This window comes from Alligator mississippiensis, chromosome 10, assembly GCF_030867095.1.
Source record: "Alligator mississippiensis isolate rAllMis1 chromosome 10, rAllMis1, whole genome shotgun sequence".
Lineage (NCBI taxonomy): Eukaryota > Metazoa > Chordata > Crocodylia > Alligatoridae > Alligator > Alligator mississippiensis.
Genome location: NC_081833.1, coordinates 36,961,402 through 36,980,418, shown reverse-complemented (window position 1 = coordinate 36,980,418; position 19,017 = coordinate 36,961,402). Strand labels below are relative to the sequence as shown.

General features: G+C 48.3%; 1 protein-coding gene across 2 annotated transcripts in view; it reads right to left on the bottom strand.

Moving 5' to 3' along the window:
• Positions 1-19,017, bottom strand: part of CPNE2 (copine 2) — a 209,703-nt gene that overhangs the window by 131,622 nt on the left and 59,064 nt on the right. For both annotated transcript variants that reach the window (XM_006267367.4, XM_019497720.2), the window contains exon 2: positions 16,509-16,705. In XM_006267367.4, the coding sequence (XP_006267429.1) occupies positions 16,509-16,676 (168 nt within the window). In that variant the 5' untranslated portion in view covers positions 16,677-16,705. The remainder of the gene's footprint in view (positions 1-16,508; positions 16,706-19,017) is intronic.

The following is a 19,017-nucleotide window of genomic DNA, read 5'->3' as shown; positions in this document are numbered from 1 at the left end:
CACTGCATTAGCTGTGCTACAGCACCTCTAGAAAGATGTCAAGAGAGCAGGGTTTGAGCCCCCTGGCAAATGCATCTCTGAAGGCATTTTGGGAGGGGTGGGGGGGAAAAGAGGGGCACCTTGCTAAAGAAAAATCTAAGTGATAGATTCACCTCCTTGGTTCTGGATAAAGGATATGGTACTGGAAGATCATGCCATGCTGTTAGCTATGCTACTCATTGACAAGAGGGAAAGCCCAATAGCTCAAGTGGAACCATCATCAGCTTTTGGGCTGGAGTGATCTCAAAAGTCCAGGTATTTGGTTCTAAGATTTCAGCAGGGCAGGGTCTTAAGCAGTTTTGCTTTTGGAGAGTAACTGTTGTACAGGGTGACTCAGCCCTCAATTTAGAAAGGCCAGCTCTAGTTCCAGTGCCTACGATCACATTACTGGCATGTGCCAGTTTCCATGGGACATTCTACATTTCAGTCCCCCCACACTGCTGCACTGTAAAGGCAGGTAGTGGTCCACAGATGTACAAGACAGACTCTCCCTCAAGTCTTGAGGTTGGAACACAGAGCTGACTGCTCTGCCATATTTCTGTGTCTTTGGGAGATGGGGGTGGAAAAACACTGCATGTTTATTGAAGTCACCCTGGGAAAGCTTCCTTCCAAACAGATTTGACAGTTAAAAATACAATCCACCAGTGGTGGGGCAAAGTTCAGATGCTCCACATTTAAGTTGTTTGTCACACATCTTGATTGTTGGGATCAGACAGCTAGAGTTCTCAATCTTCACCTCTGCCAGCAACGGACTACCCAACACAAGACCTTTTTCATAGCACATCCAGCATAAAAAAGAAGCTGTTTTTTTGCTTTTTTCCTTAAAAATTGATGTATTTATTTACCCCAAAGTAGTGAAACCTACCAAAAGAGTCATTCAGATCTAAAAGTGGAGGCTGAAGGGATTTTCCATCTGGCCCCAAAAAGAAATTGAGACGAAAGATTTCTGTATTGACAAAAGGGCGAACCCTGAAATACAAAATGGGAAAGACTCCTTGAAGTTCTGCCCAGCATGAACTTGATTTATCACTCCATAGCCGCAGAAGGGATGTTTGCTCAAGGTGTACAACAATATTCAATACCTGGGGAACATTGTTACAGGGTCCAAAGAAAGCTTGTGTTGAAAGTGTGAATAAAATTATCTTAAGTAGGATTGTCAGTCTAGGATTCACGCAGCCTTACCAGTATTCTCCAAGAGAGAGAAAAGGCAGATGGAGGCTGGGCAAGGTAAATCACAGGGACCTACGAGGTTCCTTTTACTTCCAACTTTGAGAGGATGTGGAAAGAACATAGTACAAGAGCTTGCCCATACTAGGTCTGAATTTGTACCCACATCTTCTAGGATTTCACTTAGATGTTAGAGACCCAAGCCTCAAAGGTCACTGAAGCACCCAAGTAAAGTGTCCAGAGCTTCAGAATAACTCAGTATGTTGCAAGCATATTAGGTGCCGAGCTGTCATCAGATCTGGCACCAACTGTGGGTACTGACCACTGGCACAGGAGAAATCTAGCTTACTGTTTATATAAAACCTACATGCTCTTTGGGACAGAGATCTTTGTAACCCACCCACCACATAGCTTCATGTGCTAGATGAAACATACTGGTGAAGTTGAGTACAAACAAATAGTTCCGGCTCTGAAGTGATGGGCAGAACAAAAAAACAGAGCAAGACCCCAAAAGGGAGTCAATGGATTTTGCATAATTTGAAGTTGTTTAGGCAAAAGTCTTAATTTGTCTTTAAAATATTAAAACTATCAAAAAAAAATGAGGTTAGAAGCAGAGCAGGATGTTAATTCAAGGTTGGGAGTTGGCTACAACCAAAAGGAATGAAAGAAATAAGGCTAAATTGCCCCATGGTTTCACTTATCATGGAGTAAATGCAGGCACGTGGACAGTTACAATGCATCAGCGGACCCACATTAAGTCCCTGCCCCTGTTAACGATGTGATTGACTGTCTACAGTCTTAGAATAGGTATTAGGACCATAGTCCCTCATGGTCACAGCAACATGATGCCATTTGGTGGAAAATTAATGTCAGACATTAGTAATTTTTATGCAGCTCTCTGGCCTGTATTGTTTTTAAAGGCTGATTCATGGAGTTTTTAGCTCCAGTGACACAGTCATTGTAATTTGGAAACTGATGGGATGCTAGAAACAACAACAAACTGGAATCTCTCTTCAAACATTATCAAGCAACTGCCTTGGAGATGCTTCTTTGACTTGGCTATATCCCCCATTCTTAGACCCTGTCTTTATCAATACAGTGTGAAGATAGAAGTACAGCTCCCCGCTGTAATTGAGAACACTTCGCAGGAAGCGTTCTGAGTTGCAACAATCCCTTGCAACAAACAGAAATTCACTGTTGGTTCCAGGGGGAGGGGAATCTAGCTGGTGGCTGAGAGCCTGCAGCGTTTCCCCCAGTCCCTCCTCTCTCCCAGCCTTTCCCTGTTTCAGAATAGGAGGAGAGAAAGGAAGCAGAGGAAGCTTGTTCTAGAGGTTCCCCAGCCAGTTCTGGAGGGTGGGGTGAATACCATCCCAAGGCAGGGGCTCCAGTTCAGGCTAACCTCCCCAGCACCAGACTGAACTCCCTCCACTCCCTTTCCCCCCTCCCATTCTGAAAACAGTGACAGGCTGTGCAATGTCCCTCATGCAATGAGGGGTCTGATTTTCACCCAATCAGCCATTTTTTAAGCTGTCTGCAGCTATGCACTTGTGTTTAGTCACTGCTATAAACTGTTTGTGGCCAGATCAGGTGAAAATTGTAATTTCTGTTTGTACCCATAGTGGCTAATTACTAAGGAGTTGATTCACATAATGGAGGAGACAGCTTCAGTGTCAGCCAGCCTATTCCAATATAAAAGGGCCACGCTCTTTTCCTTCACACCACACATACGCAAAGCTGTTTTTTCACCCTGCCCTACAAGGCTCATTTCTATGACAAGCCTATACTCATACTGTCCAAGGAATTGTAACATCATAATGTTCTCATCCAATAACAATGAAGATGCATCAAGGATCCAAAGTGGATGGGTCGGTATTGACCTGGAAGGGTGTGGGCAGTGGGGTCCTGCAGGGCTCGGTCCTTGGACCGATACTCTTCAATGTCTTCATCAGCGACTTGGACGAGGGAGTGAAGTGTACTCTGTCCAAGTTTGTGGATGACACAAAACTGTGGGGAGAAATGGACACGCCGGAGGGCAGGGAACAACTACAAGCAGACCTGGACAGGTTGGACATATGGGCAGAAAACAACAGAATGCAATTCAACAAGGAGAAATGCAAAGTGCTGCACCTAGGGAGGAAAAATGTCCAGCATACCTACTGCCTAGGGAATGACCTGGTTGGTGGCACGGAAGCAGAAGGGGATCTTGGAGTCCTAGTGGACTCCAAGATGAACGTGAGTTGTCAGTGTGACGAAGTCATCAGAAAAGCTAATGGCACTTTATTGTGCATCAGCAGATGCATGACGAACCGAGGTGATAATTCCCCTATACTGGGTGCTGGTCGGACCGCAGTTGGAATACTGCGTGCAATTTTGGGCGCCGCACTTCAAGAGGGATGTGGATAACCTGGAGAGGGTCCAGAGAAGGGCCACACGTATGGTTAAGGGCTTGCAGGCCAAGCCCTATGAGGAAAGACTAGGGCACCTGGACCTCTTCAGCCTCCGCAAGAGAAGGTTGAGAGGCAACCTTGTGGCTGCCTATAAGTTAATCATGGGGGCACAGAAGGGAATTGGTGAGGATTTATTCACCAAGGCACCCCTGGGGGTTACAAGAAGTAATGGCCACAAGCTAGCAGAGAGCAGATTTAGACTGGACATTAGGAAGAACTTCTTCACAGTTAGAGTGGCCAGGGTCTGGAACGGGCTCCCAAGGGAGGTGGTGCTCTCCCCTACCCTGGGGGTCTTCAAGAGGAGGTTAGATAAGCATCTAGTTGGGGTCATCTAAACCCAGCACTCTTTCCTGCCTATGCAGGGGGTCGGACTCAATGATCTATTGAGGTCCCTTCTGACCCTAACTTCTATGAACCTATGACTACTTCCTCTAAGACCCTGATACAGCTGAGCAAAGCATGATCTGATTACCACACACAGGACATGTCATAGTGCAGTCATCTGCTACAAAATTTACCTGGAAAGCTGGGTTAATACTCAGACAGGGAGCTGTAACTCATTTCTGTGCTGCAGTCAAGCTTACTAGTTTCCAGGCATGTCCACACATGCTGCAGATCCGAATGTGTAGAAACACCCAAAGACAGGAAGCTGAGAGTGGCTTTAGATATTCCCTTATGTGTGACGTTCCCTAATGGTGCTTTCCAGTTTGATGAAAATTTTCAATCAAGTACATATTTAAGTGATCATTGTTTTTTGGATGGGGGATTCTTGGTATCAGGCCAGCATTTTACTTAAACCATCAAGTAATTCACCTGGCTGTTGAGGAGAAATTCTCATATACACCCTCAGTTTTCTTAGCAGCCTCATATTGGAGAGGCAGAGTGCCTAGAACAATGGCTCCTTGTGCTTTATTTGCCTCTTTAAGAGAAAACAAATTAACTTCCTGTTGCACTGTAAGGGGTGTGGGTATTGCCCTGTGGGGCCAGGCCAACTCTCAGGATCTCAAAATTGTGCTGTTTGACAGGAGGGTGTGACACTATTGCAAATACACACACACACACACACACACACAAAATCAATTAGGCACATACACAGCCTAATGATAATGACATGAAATCATACACAATACACACATACATACACGTATACACACAGGTTAAACCCTGACTCAGGTGACAATGTGTGTGTGTTGGTGCCTGTAGTAACTATGCTTGGGGTGCTTGGTAACTAAAGAGCAAGTGGCAGAGATCAGGGGAGAAGTGGGGATGAGGCAATAGCAGTGGCAGAGATCAGGGAAAAAGGCAGTGGGGATGAGGCAATAGCAAAGAAACAGGGGTCTGCAGGCAAAGAGGAGCTCAGGATGGCTGGAGTCACAGGACCGTGGGACAGGTGTTGGAGGTGGCAGTGAGCCAGAAGCAGGAGAGGGAGAAATGAGACAGAAGCTAGAGGGATGAGGAGCAGAGATTGGAGCAGGGCCGGAACCGTAGTAAAGTAAAACCCAACTCAGGGTTCCAAATAACAGTTTTATTAAATAAACACTACTGTACAGCTTGTTTCCCACACACACACACACACACACACACACACACACACACAAGCACTCCCACAATGGTAGCAGGAGATAGAGACTCAGTGGACAGACTGGAGTCCAGGTAGGGAAGAGAAACAGAGTCCAAGTCCTTGGTTGAAGAGAGGGTAAGGGTGATAGCTACCTATCCTGGGCTGTGAGTTGGTCCTCGATGGCCAGTTGGGGTCTTCTCCAGTAAGATATTGTCCAGAGGCGGGTCACTGGCCACACCACCTATCTACCCAGAGGCATTGCATGGTGCTGTTCCAGATGGAGAGGGTGTCCCAAGGAGTCAGTCTTCACTACCTCTTTTTATGGGGCAGACTACCTCTGATCTCCTATGGGGAGGGCATGTCCAGGCAAGGTCAGCCCTGTTCCAGAGGGTTCCAGATGTTCATGCTGAGCATGTGCAGTCTTGGCACAATGGTGGGTTGCCTCATCTTTTATTTCTTGAATGTGGAGGGTGGTTCCAATGGCTGGGTCATTGGTCCAGGTATTGGTTTTGATGGTGGGGTGATGTAATTAGGGGGTCCCGCTATCATTGTGTTTCACTCATCCATTCACTTTCATTTTCAGGCATTCAAGGAAAACCAATTTACATAGGAGGGGTAAGTATGAGTCACAGTTGCAACATATCGTATAGGGCAGGGGACACAAAGTGGAATCTTGACATACATGGGCCTAAATCATATGAATTCAATATAAAACAGTAAAAAAAATAATACAAACATAATAGGTAAAAATTAATACAAACATAATAGAACGCTATTTACAATATAAAAAGGGGCTATTACTATGTAGGAGTATAAGAACTTAGCTTACCTAGTATTACTTGTAATCACTTATAAGGGATAGAGAGGTCAGAGAGAAAGTCAGAAATCATTAGGGGAAACGGAGGGAATGTATTTTTAAAATTAAAAAAACCCCCAAAAGACAAAAAAAAACAAACTGAGGGTGTTGCTACTTGGGTGGACGTTAGAAATTCCTTTTGCCCTTCAGCAACCTCCCCTTTGCAAGCCCTGCCTGAGTGGGAGCAATATCACATCAGGGCTAGGAACAGACATTACACATAAAATGGGTTAAATGATCAAAAACTGGTTTAAACCTGTAACAGAACAAATGTTCAGTAAGGCTGTGCGAAGCAGCACTATTTTGTCTTGACTCCCGTTTTGATGTTTCAATGGGACAGTGTTTCATTTTGAGTTTTGTTTCGTTCCAAAATCATCATTCTGTTTAGTTTCATCAAAACTGTTTTGCTGTTTCAACATTTGCACCCAGGGGCAGGCAACATTTTTTGACCGGAGCGCCAAAAAACCCCACAATGTCTACCTTGGAAGATGCCATCATGCCAGAAAAGCAAAAGGGGGGGGGCATGGTACATGGCAGGGCGCACTACATATTAGTATATTTAATAATCATGAATGTTGCCTTGTTGTTGTGTATTCCTTTTTTTAAGCATGTTGTGGTGAGAGACATAGAAAATAGAGAGAAATAAGAGAAAGAGAAGAGAGACAAAGAAAGAGGGAAAGAGAAAGAAAAAAAGAGAGAGAGAGAGAACCAGACACATACACACGCACACAGAGAGCCAAACACGCGCACACAAAGAACCACATGTGCACAAACACAGAGAACCAGAACACACCCAGAACAGACACATACACATCCAGAACCAGACATGCATGCGCGCGCACACACACACACACTCACACACACACACATAGAACCAGACAAACACACAGAACCAGATGCGTGGGTGCACAGAGCCGGGCTGCCAGGCCACCGGACAAAGTCCAACCCAACAATGCCCTGGGCCCACCGGAGGCCCTGTGCTTCCCTGGAGAGCCAGCCCCTGGGCTGCAGCGTGGCTGACCGAGGCCCCGGCCCAGAGCCTGCCCATCAGCCCAACCACCCACCCACTCCACAAAGCTAAGCCCGCAAAGGTGCAGCACTCCTGGCAAGGGGCAGTGCTTGCCTCATCCTGGTGAGGGGGCTGGGCCAGCACTGGGCTTGGAGTGGGTGGAAATTCAGCAGGCTCAGCTGCAAACCCTGCTGCGAGCAGCCTGGGCTCCGTGGTTGGCAGCAACTACCCAGAGCTGGGGCTGGCTGCAGCCAGGAGGATGCACACAGCTGCACGTGAGCCTCGAAGCAGACAAGGCGGGGCAGGGGAGAAGGGCCTGAGGCAGCACAACCCTGGCCTCTCCCTAGCTGCCAGCACAGAGCTGATGACTGGGCTCCAGAGCCCAGCACAGCTGCTTGTAGCCAGCCTGGGATCTGGGCAACTGCAACAAGCAGGCTGTAAACAGCCGTGCCGGGCTCCAGCATCAGCTTCATACCAGCGCTTGCACATGCACCTCAGAGCAGGCAGTGGGGGAGGGGCCTGAGGCAACGCAACCCCGGTCTCTCCCCTGCTTCTGGCACAGAGCTGATGCTGGGCTCCAGAGCCCGGTGCAGCTGCTTGTACCCAGCCTGGACTCTGGGCAGCTGCACCAAGCAGGGGACAGCCTGAAAACAGCTGCGCCGGGCTCCACAGCTCCAGCATCAGTTCCATGCTGGCGAAGACTGCACATGCACCTCAGAGTGGATAGTGGGAGGGCTTCCCTGCTGATGTCACAAAGCCTTCCAGCTTTCAAGGAGATATGTGCAGGGGTTTCTGGGAAACTGCACCTCAAGCTGCTGACAAGCTAAACTCATGACTTGGGTGAGACACTGTGTGCGTTACTGGCACTCAGGCCTCTACACGACATGGTAGTGTGCCCCAATGAGATCTCCTCTGCCCCTACAGCCTCAGCCCGATCCACCACTTTAAATAACAACAGATAAAATACTAACTTAGTGAGAGCAGCAGCACAGTAGCACCAGCAGCATCTCAGGCAGCCAAACTGTGACAGAGCCTTTTTTCCCCTCTCCCACAGGAGCTTCTTCTCTAGAAGCTGCCATAAAACGCTCCCTGCCAGCCCCAGCCCTGGGGCTTAGGGGTGCCCAGGGCCCTGCGTCCTTCTGCTTAGGTGGTAGGGGTGTTGGTCTAAGGACATGGCACTGGAAGACAATGTCCTTTCCTTTGGGTCAATCTAATCTGGTATCTTTTAGCAGACCAACTGAATAGTTACAGAAATACATTTTAGCAAGCTTTCGGGTTGAAAAACTCTTTGTTAATGAAGTACAGTTCATACACTCATCTGTGAAAAGTGTTTTGTAAATTCTAACAAGCACTGAACATCACTAACACCATCACCAGAAGCCAACTTCCTACCGCCCACAACACACTGAATGGATCCAGGCCATCCTATGACAAGACGCACAAAACCTGCCAACAATATATCCAGTATGGAGATATCTTCACAATACAATACAAATCTCCATCAGGGCACCAAATGCCCTGATGCAAAATACATGGAGTCACCAAGCAACATCTGCGCACCAGAATGAGCACATACTGAAAATCTATCAAAGACAACAACAGAACACCACCTGTCTCCAATCTCTCAGGCCTGATCCTTAAAGGGAATTTACAAACCACTTCTAACAGACAACCCTATGTATTGTACTTCATCAACCTCCTAGGTAGCAGGTATAGAAACTCATAGACTTCCTCAGCCTGAGGAACCCAAAAGCTGGCATCCCAGGTAGCTAAGGTGAGCTCGCCTGGAGCCTCACAACTTCACTGCAACCAGCAAGCCTCAGGCCTATCAAAGATGTGACGGGTCTGGGCTTTTCCCAACCAGGACATGTCGTGGCTGAAGGCTATGGTGCCACCTACCCGCCTTTCACCAGGGGGAGCCTCAGGCCTGGCATTTCCTCGAGCTGCCACACCACCAGTAGTCCCACCAGGCCTCCCAACTCTGGCAGAGTACAGTTTTAGTAGTCATGCCCAGGACCTGAGGCCTCTTCTTTCCCCATAGCCCCAGTTCATACCTCCAAGTTTGTCCTGGCATGGAAGCTCAGCAGGGACATGTTCTTCCCCTGCTGGCTGGTGATGCAGCAAGTGCCCCCTCCAACTATGAGAGTGGGGCATAAAATTTTTTTTAGAAAATGAAAAAAGGAAATAGGTGCAGACAGAGTGAGGAGGGTGGCATTCACTGTGTCTGCACCTGGATCTTGGGGAACCACAGTAGTGGGAGGCTCACCTTGAGGAACACCAGCTGTTCCACCAGACCAGGATCCAAGCAGGTGTGGTGAGGTGTCACTACATCCCCACCAATGCTGAACACACTTTCACTCGGAACACATGCTGGTGGACAGGACAGGTTTTCCTGGGCAACTGAGGCCAGATCTGGCCACATCTGGCTGCAGCTTGCTTGGTAGGCCAAGGGGTCACACAGCAGTGGCTCCATGTCCTCGGCAAGATAGGCAGCAACCGAGGCTTGAGCACTACCTGCATGATGGTGGGGTCTTGTGCCTCTGGACCCCATCATGGAAGCCATGCCCTTGGCCCACATTGGCAGTGCCTGTGGTGGAGGAGGAGACTGTTTGGTGGATGGTGTGCTAGCACGGGACAGTGGATCCCCCTCTTCCACATCTCCCTGCCTCCATCACTCTGCTTCACTGACTCTTTTCACCAGTACCTCCATCCACTGATTCAGGCTTTGGCTGCTGCATATGCTGACCTTCATCCTCGGGTCACACATGGCGGCCAGCATATGGACCGTACTGGACCACAAGGGATCAAGCCATTTCCTGATGCAGTCCTTCAGCTGCTTCACCAGTGCCTGCATGTCTGGTGATAGAGGCTTTCCCCAGCCAGGAATATTGATCCCCTGGAAGCTTTCCATTTGGCTCTGAAGTTCCCTCACTACAGGGATTACCTGGTTAAGGAGGGCATCACCAGTGCTGAGGGTCTCAGTGGCCTTGAGGAAGGGCTTGAGGACCACCAAGATATGGGAGATAGTATCCCACTCAGCTCTGTTAAGGGGGCCACTGATCCCAACCTCCCCAAGTTTGCTCCACCAGCCTCTCAAGCATCAGGTATGTGGAGTTCCACCGAGTCTCCACATCCTGCATGATTTTGTGCTGTGGGATGTTCAGCTCTGCCTGTTTGTCCTGCAGCATCTTGCCCCCCTGGATGCTGTGGTGGAAGTAGCCTGCCACCTTCCTGCATTTGGATATGAGCTTGCTGGTAGTGCTGGCACCATCACCAGCAACCCTGTCCACCTCCAAGGTATCCCTGACAATGAGATGGAACTTGTGTGTCACACAGTGGATGCCAACAAAGTTGGCATCACAGGCTGCCTTGACCATATCAGTCCCATTGTCGGTGACCATGAAGCCGCAGGTGAGCTTACTCTGCCCAATGAGCCACCCCTGCAGCAAGTGATTCATTGCACCCATGATCTTGCATGATATGTTGCCATGTGGGACTTATTCATCACCTCAGCTTGGAAGACAGCCTGCTGATGGCCTGACTGGTCACACCAGTGCCCTGTGAAGGACAGGTAGGTGTGATCTCCACCCCAGCTGCTCCAGATGTCCGAGGTGAAGTGTGAGGCCACCTGTGGATCTCCCCTGCGCAGCTCCTCCCTCAAGTACACCCCGCATGCCTCATACCGGGAGGGTACCACCGTCCTGCTGGTGGTGGTGCACGCAGGCACTTGATGTGATGGAGCCACGAGCACCATGAGCCACCTGAACCCTGGTCACTCAACTGAGGAGAAGGGCTGGCCATGAACAGCAAGCATTTCCCCAATGCTCTGGGAGATTTCACTCGCCCGTTCAATGCACCCACTTTCTGTCCATCTTTCCTCCACTGTTCTAGGGTGGCCTGCCTCTGCTTTGGGGGGACGAGGGTTTTGGAGCGAGAGGGAGACTTCGTTTTGGGTATGCTACCACTGGTGCCAGGCTGAGGAGGAGTAAGGGCAAGGTGGTAGTGCCTGCGGAGATGCATCAGCATTGCCAAGGTGCTCACATGTTTTGTTCCTTTGCCCCAGCTAGTTTTGGCTCGGCAGTGCAGGCAGATAGCATACGTGGGATCATCTGCCACCTCAAAATGATCCCAGACCACACTACCCGCTTGCTTCTAGGGTACGGGTGCATGTGCGGATCTGCACTTTCCCCCTCCTCAGCAGACAGAGACACAGCGACAGGAGGAGTGGACTCAGCTGAGCTGCTTGCCTCCACAACCTCTACCTCAGACTCCTATAAAGTACCTTCTGGGGAAGGAGACCTGGCTCTAGGGAAAACTTGAGGGGTATGGAGCACAGACGCAGCTGATTCCCCCTCCTTCCCCAGAATTTCCCTTGCTAGGGCACTCAGATCCAGCTGCAGCTCTAGGTCCTCCTCTGGCACTGGAAGGCTCAGCATGGGAAGTGAAATGGGGGTGTCAGAGATGGTGCTGGTGCTTGTTGTCATGGTGGTGGTGGTAGTGGGGGGAGGTTATGGCTGGTGCTCTTGGAGAAGATGCAGACTCAGGCACAGGCAGTGGCACTGGCACTGCTCCCCTCTCTCTCTTGCTGCTTCTGGAAGCCTCATCCTTGCTAGTTGTAGGAAACAGGCTGCATCTCAGTTTGCAGGGGGAGTGGGGAAACTTACACCTCTCCCTCTACCCCCTCTTTCACTCCTCCCTGAAGGCTTGCCAGCTGCCTTTCCACCATGCTTCATGGTGTGTTTCAGTGTCTTACATTTATATATTTTTATAATAACATCTCCCTTCCTGTTTAAATTCTGTAATGCAATATGCCACAAGGTATATATGTATAGAAATAAAATATAAATGCATATCCCTTCCTATATAAATTGTATAGTGTAATATCCAATAGAATTATAAAATTGATAAGAATAAATCAATGAATATAATAATAAAATAAAAGGGTCTGGAAGAAAGCAAAAGGTACTGTGGAATCCCACTTGCAAGGCTAGCAAGTAGGAAATCATTCAAATCAATGGTAGTAGTAGCCTTCGTTGTCTAATGCTCCAGATCTGCTGGAAGATAGCTCAGTAACCGTCAGGCCCCAAGGGAGAAAGCAAGGCAGTTCAAACAATGCTGCCTTTTATGCTGTTTTTCCTTCCCTCCCCCAGAGCACTGGGATTGGAAGGGACCTCCGGGAAGGATCACAGTCACTGGCCAGCTACACAGTCAATATGACATTAGTCCTTCCCCCCCCACACACACTTTCTGTTTCTCTGCAGGTAAGCCCAGCTTGAGCTTCGAAACTCAAAACATTTCGAAACATACAAAACGTTTCAACTGCCCTCCTTTTGTTCTGAAGCTGTTGTGAAGCCCTTCATTTCGTTTCAATTTTGCTGTTTCAAGCTTGAAATGAATCGAAATGGCATCGAAATGAAACAGCCAGCAAAATTTTGCACAGCCCTAATGCTGAGTGCACATAAACCAAGTTGAAAATTGCTGAAACTGGTTTGAGATAAACCTGGTTGAATATAGTATCAGACTTAACTGATTTGGGTCAAACCAGTTTATGCAATGTCTGTCCCAGACCCCTTGCTGGTTTGAGATAAAAACCAGACACCCCCAGTATCCCAGCATGCTCTCTGGGCTGGGCAGGGCTCTCTGCTCCATGGCAGAGCTAGCCCCTCCCATCTGCTCCCTGGTTGGAATTCCAGCAGAGACTTACAGGCACAGCAGGATCTTCCTGGCTTCTCCAGTGGTGTACCATGGGTCTTAGGCACCCAGGGGGCAATGCTTACATTTGAGCCCCCCCCCCGTCCACGGCCAATCACTGACTGGGGTGGCCCCTGGTGGGTGATTGTTGAGCAGGGGGAGGGAGTGTGGGTGTCCCCCAGCAGCTGATCACTGTGCAGGGGTTAGGTGTGGTCTCCCAGCAGCGGCAAAACCAGAAGTGCCGCCAGGAGACTGAGTAACCCTAGAGGGCCCAGCCGGCACCTCCCCACCAGGCATGCTGCCCCCCCCCGCCTGTCGGGATGCCACTGGACTTCCCCCTGCCCTATCTGCCCCCTTGCTTCTCAAGCAGGACATACCCCCTCCCTCCCATCTCCCACAGCGTGAACCCCAGCTCCCTGGACCTTAGGCATGTGGTATGCTAGTTAATGCAGACATGTACGAGTCTCCAGTTTTAATGGGACAGGCAGACAGAACAGTGATCCCTTAAGGCTTTTTGAAGCTAATAACAGGTCAGCTAGTAAGGTGTTTAAGAAGAGTTTGAAGTAATGGAGAATGGGTATTGTTTTGCTGATTGGGTGATAAACACTGTTATCAACCCCCTGCTGGCTTGCTCGCCTGTCAGTTTGCTGCAGAAAGTATAAAGAAGCAGGGAGGGAAATTGAAAAGCTCCATATCATCAACAGATGCATGCATTTCACTGCCCGCTCCCTTTGCCTCAGAGTGCTGGCAGGAGGCTGGGGGCTGGCAACACTCCTGCCCCTTGAGCAGCCAGCAAGGAAAAGCCTGGGATGGTGCAGGCAGACTTTCCTAATCAAAGCATCCTGCCAGGGCCTAGCCACGCCCCCCATCTCAGCATTGTACAAGAGAGGGAAGGCTGCTCTAGTGCCCCCCCCAGCTTCTTGCCTGAGCCACTGCAGGCATGTGCCTGAATTTCTGGAATGAAAAGGGAATGTCTATCCATCTCCAAATCAGTTCAAGCTTTGCAGGTTAGACTAAACTGCAAAGATTGAATCAAATTCAGGCTCAGGTTTTTTGAATGTTTGTCCCTAGCCCAGGTGTGTGACAAAGGAGTAAAGTGAAAGCAGTGCTCCTCTTGAACTAGTGAAGAGAAAGCATGCAGCTAACACTGAATTTTCACCTCAGAGCAATGGTAGTGCGTTTCCCTTTGAGGAATCATAGCTGCTCATGGACTGATTGGTTGCCAGAAAACAGCCCAAGAGCTGCTAATATCTGGGCACAACTATAGGCCAGGCCAACTTGTTTTTCTTCAGAATAGGTTAACATCCAAAGGAACAATCTTGTGGTTCTTCCCACCTGCATTTCATATTAGTGGCTCCCTTTCTGATGGCTCTGAAATCAAGCAAGTTGCACGGCCTTTTGGGACCAGAATAAGCCTGAAAACATCCACAGCTTGTCTGCACAACCTTGACTTCCTGACCATATTATACTGTTGGACCTTCCCCACCTAAAAAGCAGCCTCTTTGGCAGACGAATTTATGTTATAGATCTCCACAGCATCCAGAAGAGAGGAGATGAACTTTCACTTTCAGATTACACTCAACTTCTCTTGACCCTTCAAGTTCTGGCCCCAGAAATAGCCAGTTTTCAATTAGCATCTTCCTGAGGCTGCTGATTTTGATAAGATCGTGACATGACAGCCTCTGGGGCGTATGGACCTTATGTATTTAGGTACAGTTTCTGCTCAGTGCCTCTTCCAATTAAATGTGGCAGATGAAGCATTTGCTTCTCATCAAAAAGCAATCTGGCAAGCAAGGGCAACACCCAGGAACAGTTCAAAGGCTTAATCAGTCTTAGCAGCTGGCCTGTATTCCACACAGCACAGAACTGAACTTAAATCTCTTGAACTTATCCTGTTCACAGCAATTCTCTCCTTTCTATTGCTCAATAACCCTACCTTTGTCCCAAGCCAAGGCTCTAACATTCATTAAGTGTCCCTTGCAAAGCTTATTGATCTCAGCATAGACTGAGGCCCTAGGTGTTCAAACACAATAACCATCCCCATAATTCCCCCTGACCAATACAATACAATTGTCCCTATTACACCAGGCCAAACCTGCATCGTAAATTAACAGACTGAAGAACGTCATACTTAGCTGTGCTCACCCCTCAACCCCACCCCCATAAGAAAACCCTTAGAATTGGATTCCTTTGTGATACAGGATCTTAGATGGATTTGAAACATCCCACTAAACAAGCATTTCAGTGCATCTGGACCTGACCTGAGTCATAACAGCATTCCACCAAACCTCTACATCAGTGCTTCCCAAACACTTCTTCAGCATGATCCCATTTATGGCCCCATTTCCTCAGCAGGACCCCTCAACTCCCAACCTATAGCCCCCCACTCCTATGACCCCATCCACTGATCTTGCAACCCCATATGGGGTTGTGACCCACAGTTTGGGAACCTCTATTCTACATACTGCACACTTCACTTCAGATGCAATTTGGGCAATGTAAACATTAAGGAGTGATTTTAAGCCCACACTTGACAGAGGTCGATATTTTGAACACTATAATAACAACTCTTAAGTTTTGTCATAAAACTGTACAATTCAGAACAGCAAGCAAAACAGTTAAGTCAGAGATGAATGGCAGCAAAACCAGATGCAACACAGTTAGAACATCTATATCTACACATGTAGGTTAGAGAAGATCATTTATCAAAGGACCATTCATCTTCATTAGTGGAAAGTAGTGCCGTAAGGGGCCAAGAAACTCAGAAGCATGACTTACTCTACAAGATAAATAACTGCTTTGTCCAACTATGAAGGAAAAAGTCAGTAGAGCTCATTTGCTGTATGGGGAAAAGCTGAGCTGTAGATGTGGCAGATCTCTGTGTGTTTAACACGGAGAGACCTTTCCCAGGCACAACATATCCTGTCACTATACCTAATATACAGGCTTTCAGGCAAACTTGGGAACATTCAGTTTCCAATACAATCTGGAGATAAACCCACTTCACCAATCAGTTCTCTTGAAGATAAAATATTGATCAAACCCAAAAAGGCATCCACATATGCTACAGTATCAGAGAGGGATAGGCAATCTGAAAACTGTTGGCAGAATGGAGTCTCTTTATATCTGTGAGCTTCTGTATTTCAACTGTGAAACACACCTCCTGTCTCCTACCCTGAATGTTTATCAATACAGGCCCTGATCCTGCAGGTACTTAAGCACAGGAATAATAGGCACTTATACATGTGCTGGATACCTGCTCAGACACATGCTAATTAGAATGCTCCAGCAGCCTCTGCATCACGTGTATTTAGCGCCCCCGTGCTTCAAAATGGCAGTTATTTTTAAGTGCGGGACAATGAATACATGAGATGCTGTGGGCCCTTTAATTAAAACAGCTCTCAGAGCTGTTCTAATTAAAGCATTCTCCCCCCCCCCCCCCCACTTTCCCCAGCAACACATGTAAAGATGTCCAATGTTACTTGTGCAAGTAACCCCATTAGCTGCAACAGCACTAATCATGTGAGTAGGATTATACACCTCAAGCATTTGCAGGATAGGGGCAAGGTCTGTCTCTTACTACATTATGATCACTGCCTAGTAAAATGGGGCTATAGTCCCAAATGGGTCTCATTGGCATTACTATAGCATGAATAATAAATAACACCAAGATGCAAAACACTAGCTGGACACAAACCAATTTCATGAATTGGAAAGTATTAAGTCTTTGGTACTCACCTCTACCCATTTTCCATTGATTTCCATGAATAAGACACAGAACGGGTCAGATTTGGAAGTCACATCTCGGTCCAGAAGGTTTTGGCCACACACAGATAATTCAACTTTGCAAACACAGTACTGGGTCCCAACAGGCCCCGCTGGAGTGGGGCTTACTGTGTACGCCATGGACTCTGGCAACAACAACTCCAGACAATCTGCAGGATAAGAGGGAATGGAGGAAAGCATTAGTCATGGCAGAAAGGCAAACAATGTAATGATGGTGGGATAAACTGCACTGAGGCTACAACAGCAAAGCTCCCAAAATGAAGCACCTGATGACATCCAGGGTTCAATCCCCTTGCACTAGCTCTGCCCTGAAACAAAACTGGCTTCTTAGATCTGTTCTGTACCAAGCCTTCTATTTTAACTGAGAGTCTTCTACTCCTGTTCGTAGTGTTCATGGGCCAGCTCTGGGGAACAGGAAGGAGATGCATAATATTAGAATGCACGCTAGTCTAGCAGATTAGATTCCAGCTCTTGGCCCTTACAGTATATAAAATGAGAAGATTCAAACTGAAAACAAGAAAAATCTAGCAGTGACAGCGATATGCTGTTCAACCACTACCTACAACAAACAGTGGATTCTCCATCATTTGGAATCTTTTTCATACTTTTGGAGGGTGTGGCAGGGCACTGTTGGTGCCTGTCACTTTAAGGGCTGAGCCAAACAGCCAGCAGGTGCTTGACTACAGCAGCCATTTTAGATCTCTGGCTGCCTATATAAACAGAACAGCCTGCTGCTGGCAGGTCAGGCAGAAACATTGCCTGGCTGCATGCAACATCCTGGAGGTATGGGCAGGAGCTCAAGGGGATGGTTTGGAGGCTCCTGGTCCTGGGCATGACCTAAAACTGTACCCTGCTGGGAGTGGGTGGCCTGGTGGGGCTCCCAGTAGTGGGGGAGCCTCCAGGAAGTACCAGGCCAGTTACCATCCCGGTGAAAGGCGGGTCAGGGCACCTTAATAACCCCAGCTCCCACACCTGGGTGGGTTACCACATAGTAGGGCCAAGAAGGTGAACCCAGGTTAGGGAGTGGGCTGGAGGCTCAGAAGCCTGACTTGAAACACTCTTGACTGGTCTATGTTGGGGCCAGGACCAGAAGGGTCAAAAGGGCCAGGGGCCCAGCGTGAGGGACACCCAGAGCTGAGGGCCTGGGGTTCTGACTGGCCCTGGAGGTAAGGCTAGGGCCTGTGTGGCCAAAGGTCCTGGGAAGCCCATGCCTGAGAGAGGGAAGAGTTCAGGGAGCTAGGCAGCCCAGAATGAGGGTGGAGTAGGCCGTCTGATTGGAGGGATCCAGTTGGGGTCCAAATTGAAGGATTCTGGGGCCCAGTGTGGGGCCGGTGATGTTAATAACTGTGGATGCCATCTGCAAGGCTTGGGCTGCAGTGCAGGGGAGGAATGGAGCCGCAGATAGGGCTCCCTGGCATCGGGGCAAAAATGGGCAGCCTCCCACCTAATTAACAACATAATTATGTATCATCAAGGCATGGCAGGAGAGGAGGCGGGCAGCTGGCCCAGAAACAGATGGACGGGCCAAAGGCAGACAGGCCTTGAGAGACCCCTTGTTACAGAGGGCTATGTAAAGGAATAGGCTCTAGTCTAGCAACAGTTTCTTTGGCTCAGTGCTTATACAGAGCACTGAGGAATTCCACTGTAGGAATTACTGGGTGAAATGGTCTCGTGTTTTATAGGAGACTGGACTACCTAAATCACATTGTCCTTTGGGGCCTTAAATCTATAGATAATAAAAATATTGTGATATAAGAGCGGAAATTAAATAGCCTGCTCCAAGGCTATATAAACTCTAGAGCAGGGGTAGACAACCCCCTGCACGCATACCAGAGTGTGGCATGCAAAGGCATTTTACTTGGCTTGCATGTCTTGGGGCAAAGAGTGGGGAAGTGGCCAGAGCTGCACTGCCACAAGAATCAGGTCCCTCACAGGTTCTCCACTACCTGTCCGTGGCACGCCAATGTCTTACAAGTGGAGGCTGTGGGTGTTTTTGGCACTCTGTGCAAAAACGTTGCTGACCCCTGCTCTAGAGGTCCTTCGTTGCTCTCACAATTCCTCCATTTGTCTATCAAGGGGCTAAGTACCTATCTTCCCCACTGATAACAGTTCATAGTGAAAAGTCCCGAGGTCTGGCTCAATATTGTCCCTTTATCTTCATGGTTGGCCATGAGATTGAATGCCATAGGAATTTTCTTTTAAGAGATGCTTAGTTGGGCTGTATTCTGTGATCCTAAGCACCTACCTTCTCCACAAAAGCTGCTGGGATTTTACTTCATGTTCTATATTTGGTTCTTCACAAACCTCCTGAAATTCCTTCTTAGGTCTCAACATATCATTCTCCCTGACTGGCCCCTAGAAGTTGGCTCAATATTTTATTTGCAAAAATACTTTATTGAGAAGGAAGAAGAACAAGTGCCAAGGCCTCATGTATCCATATAAATCCATAGTCCTGATAATG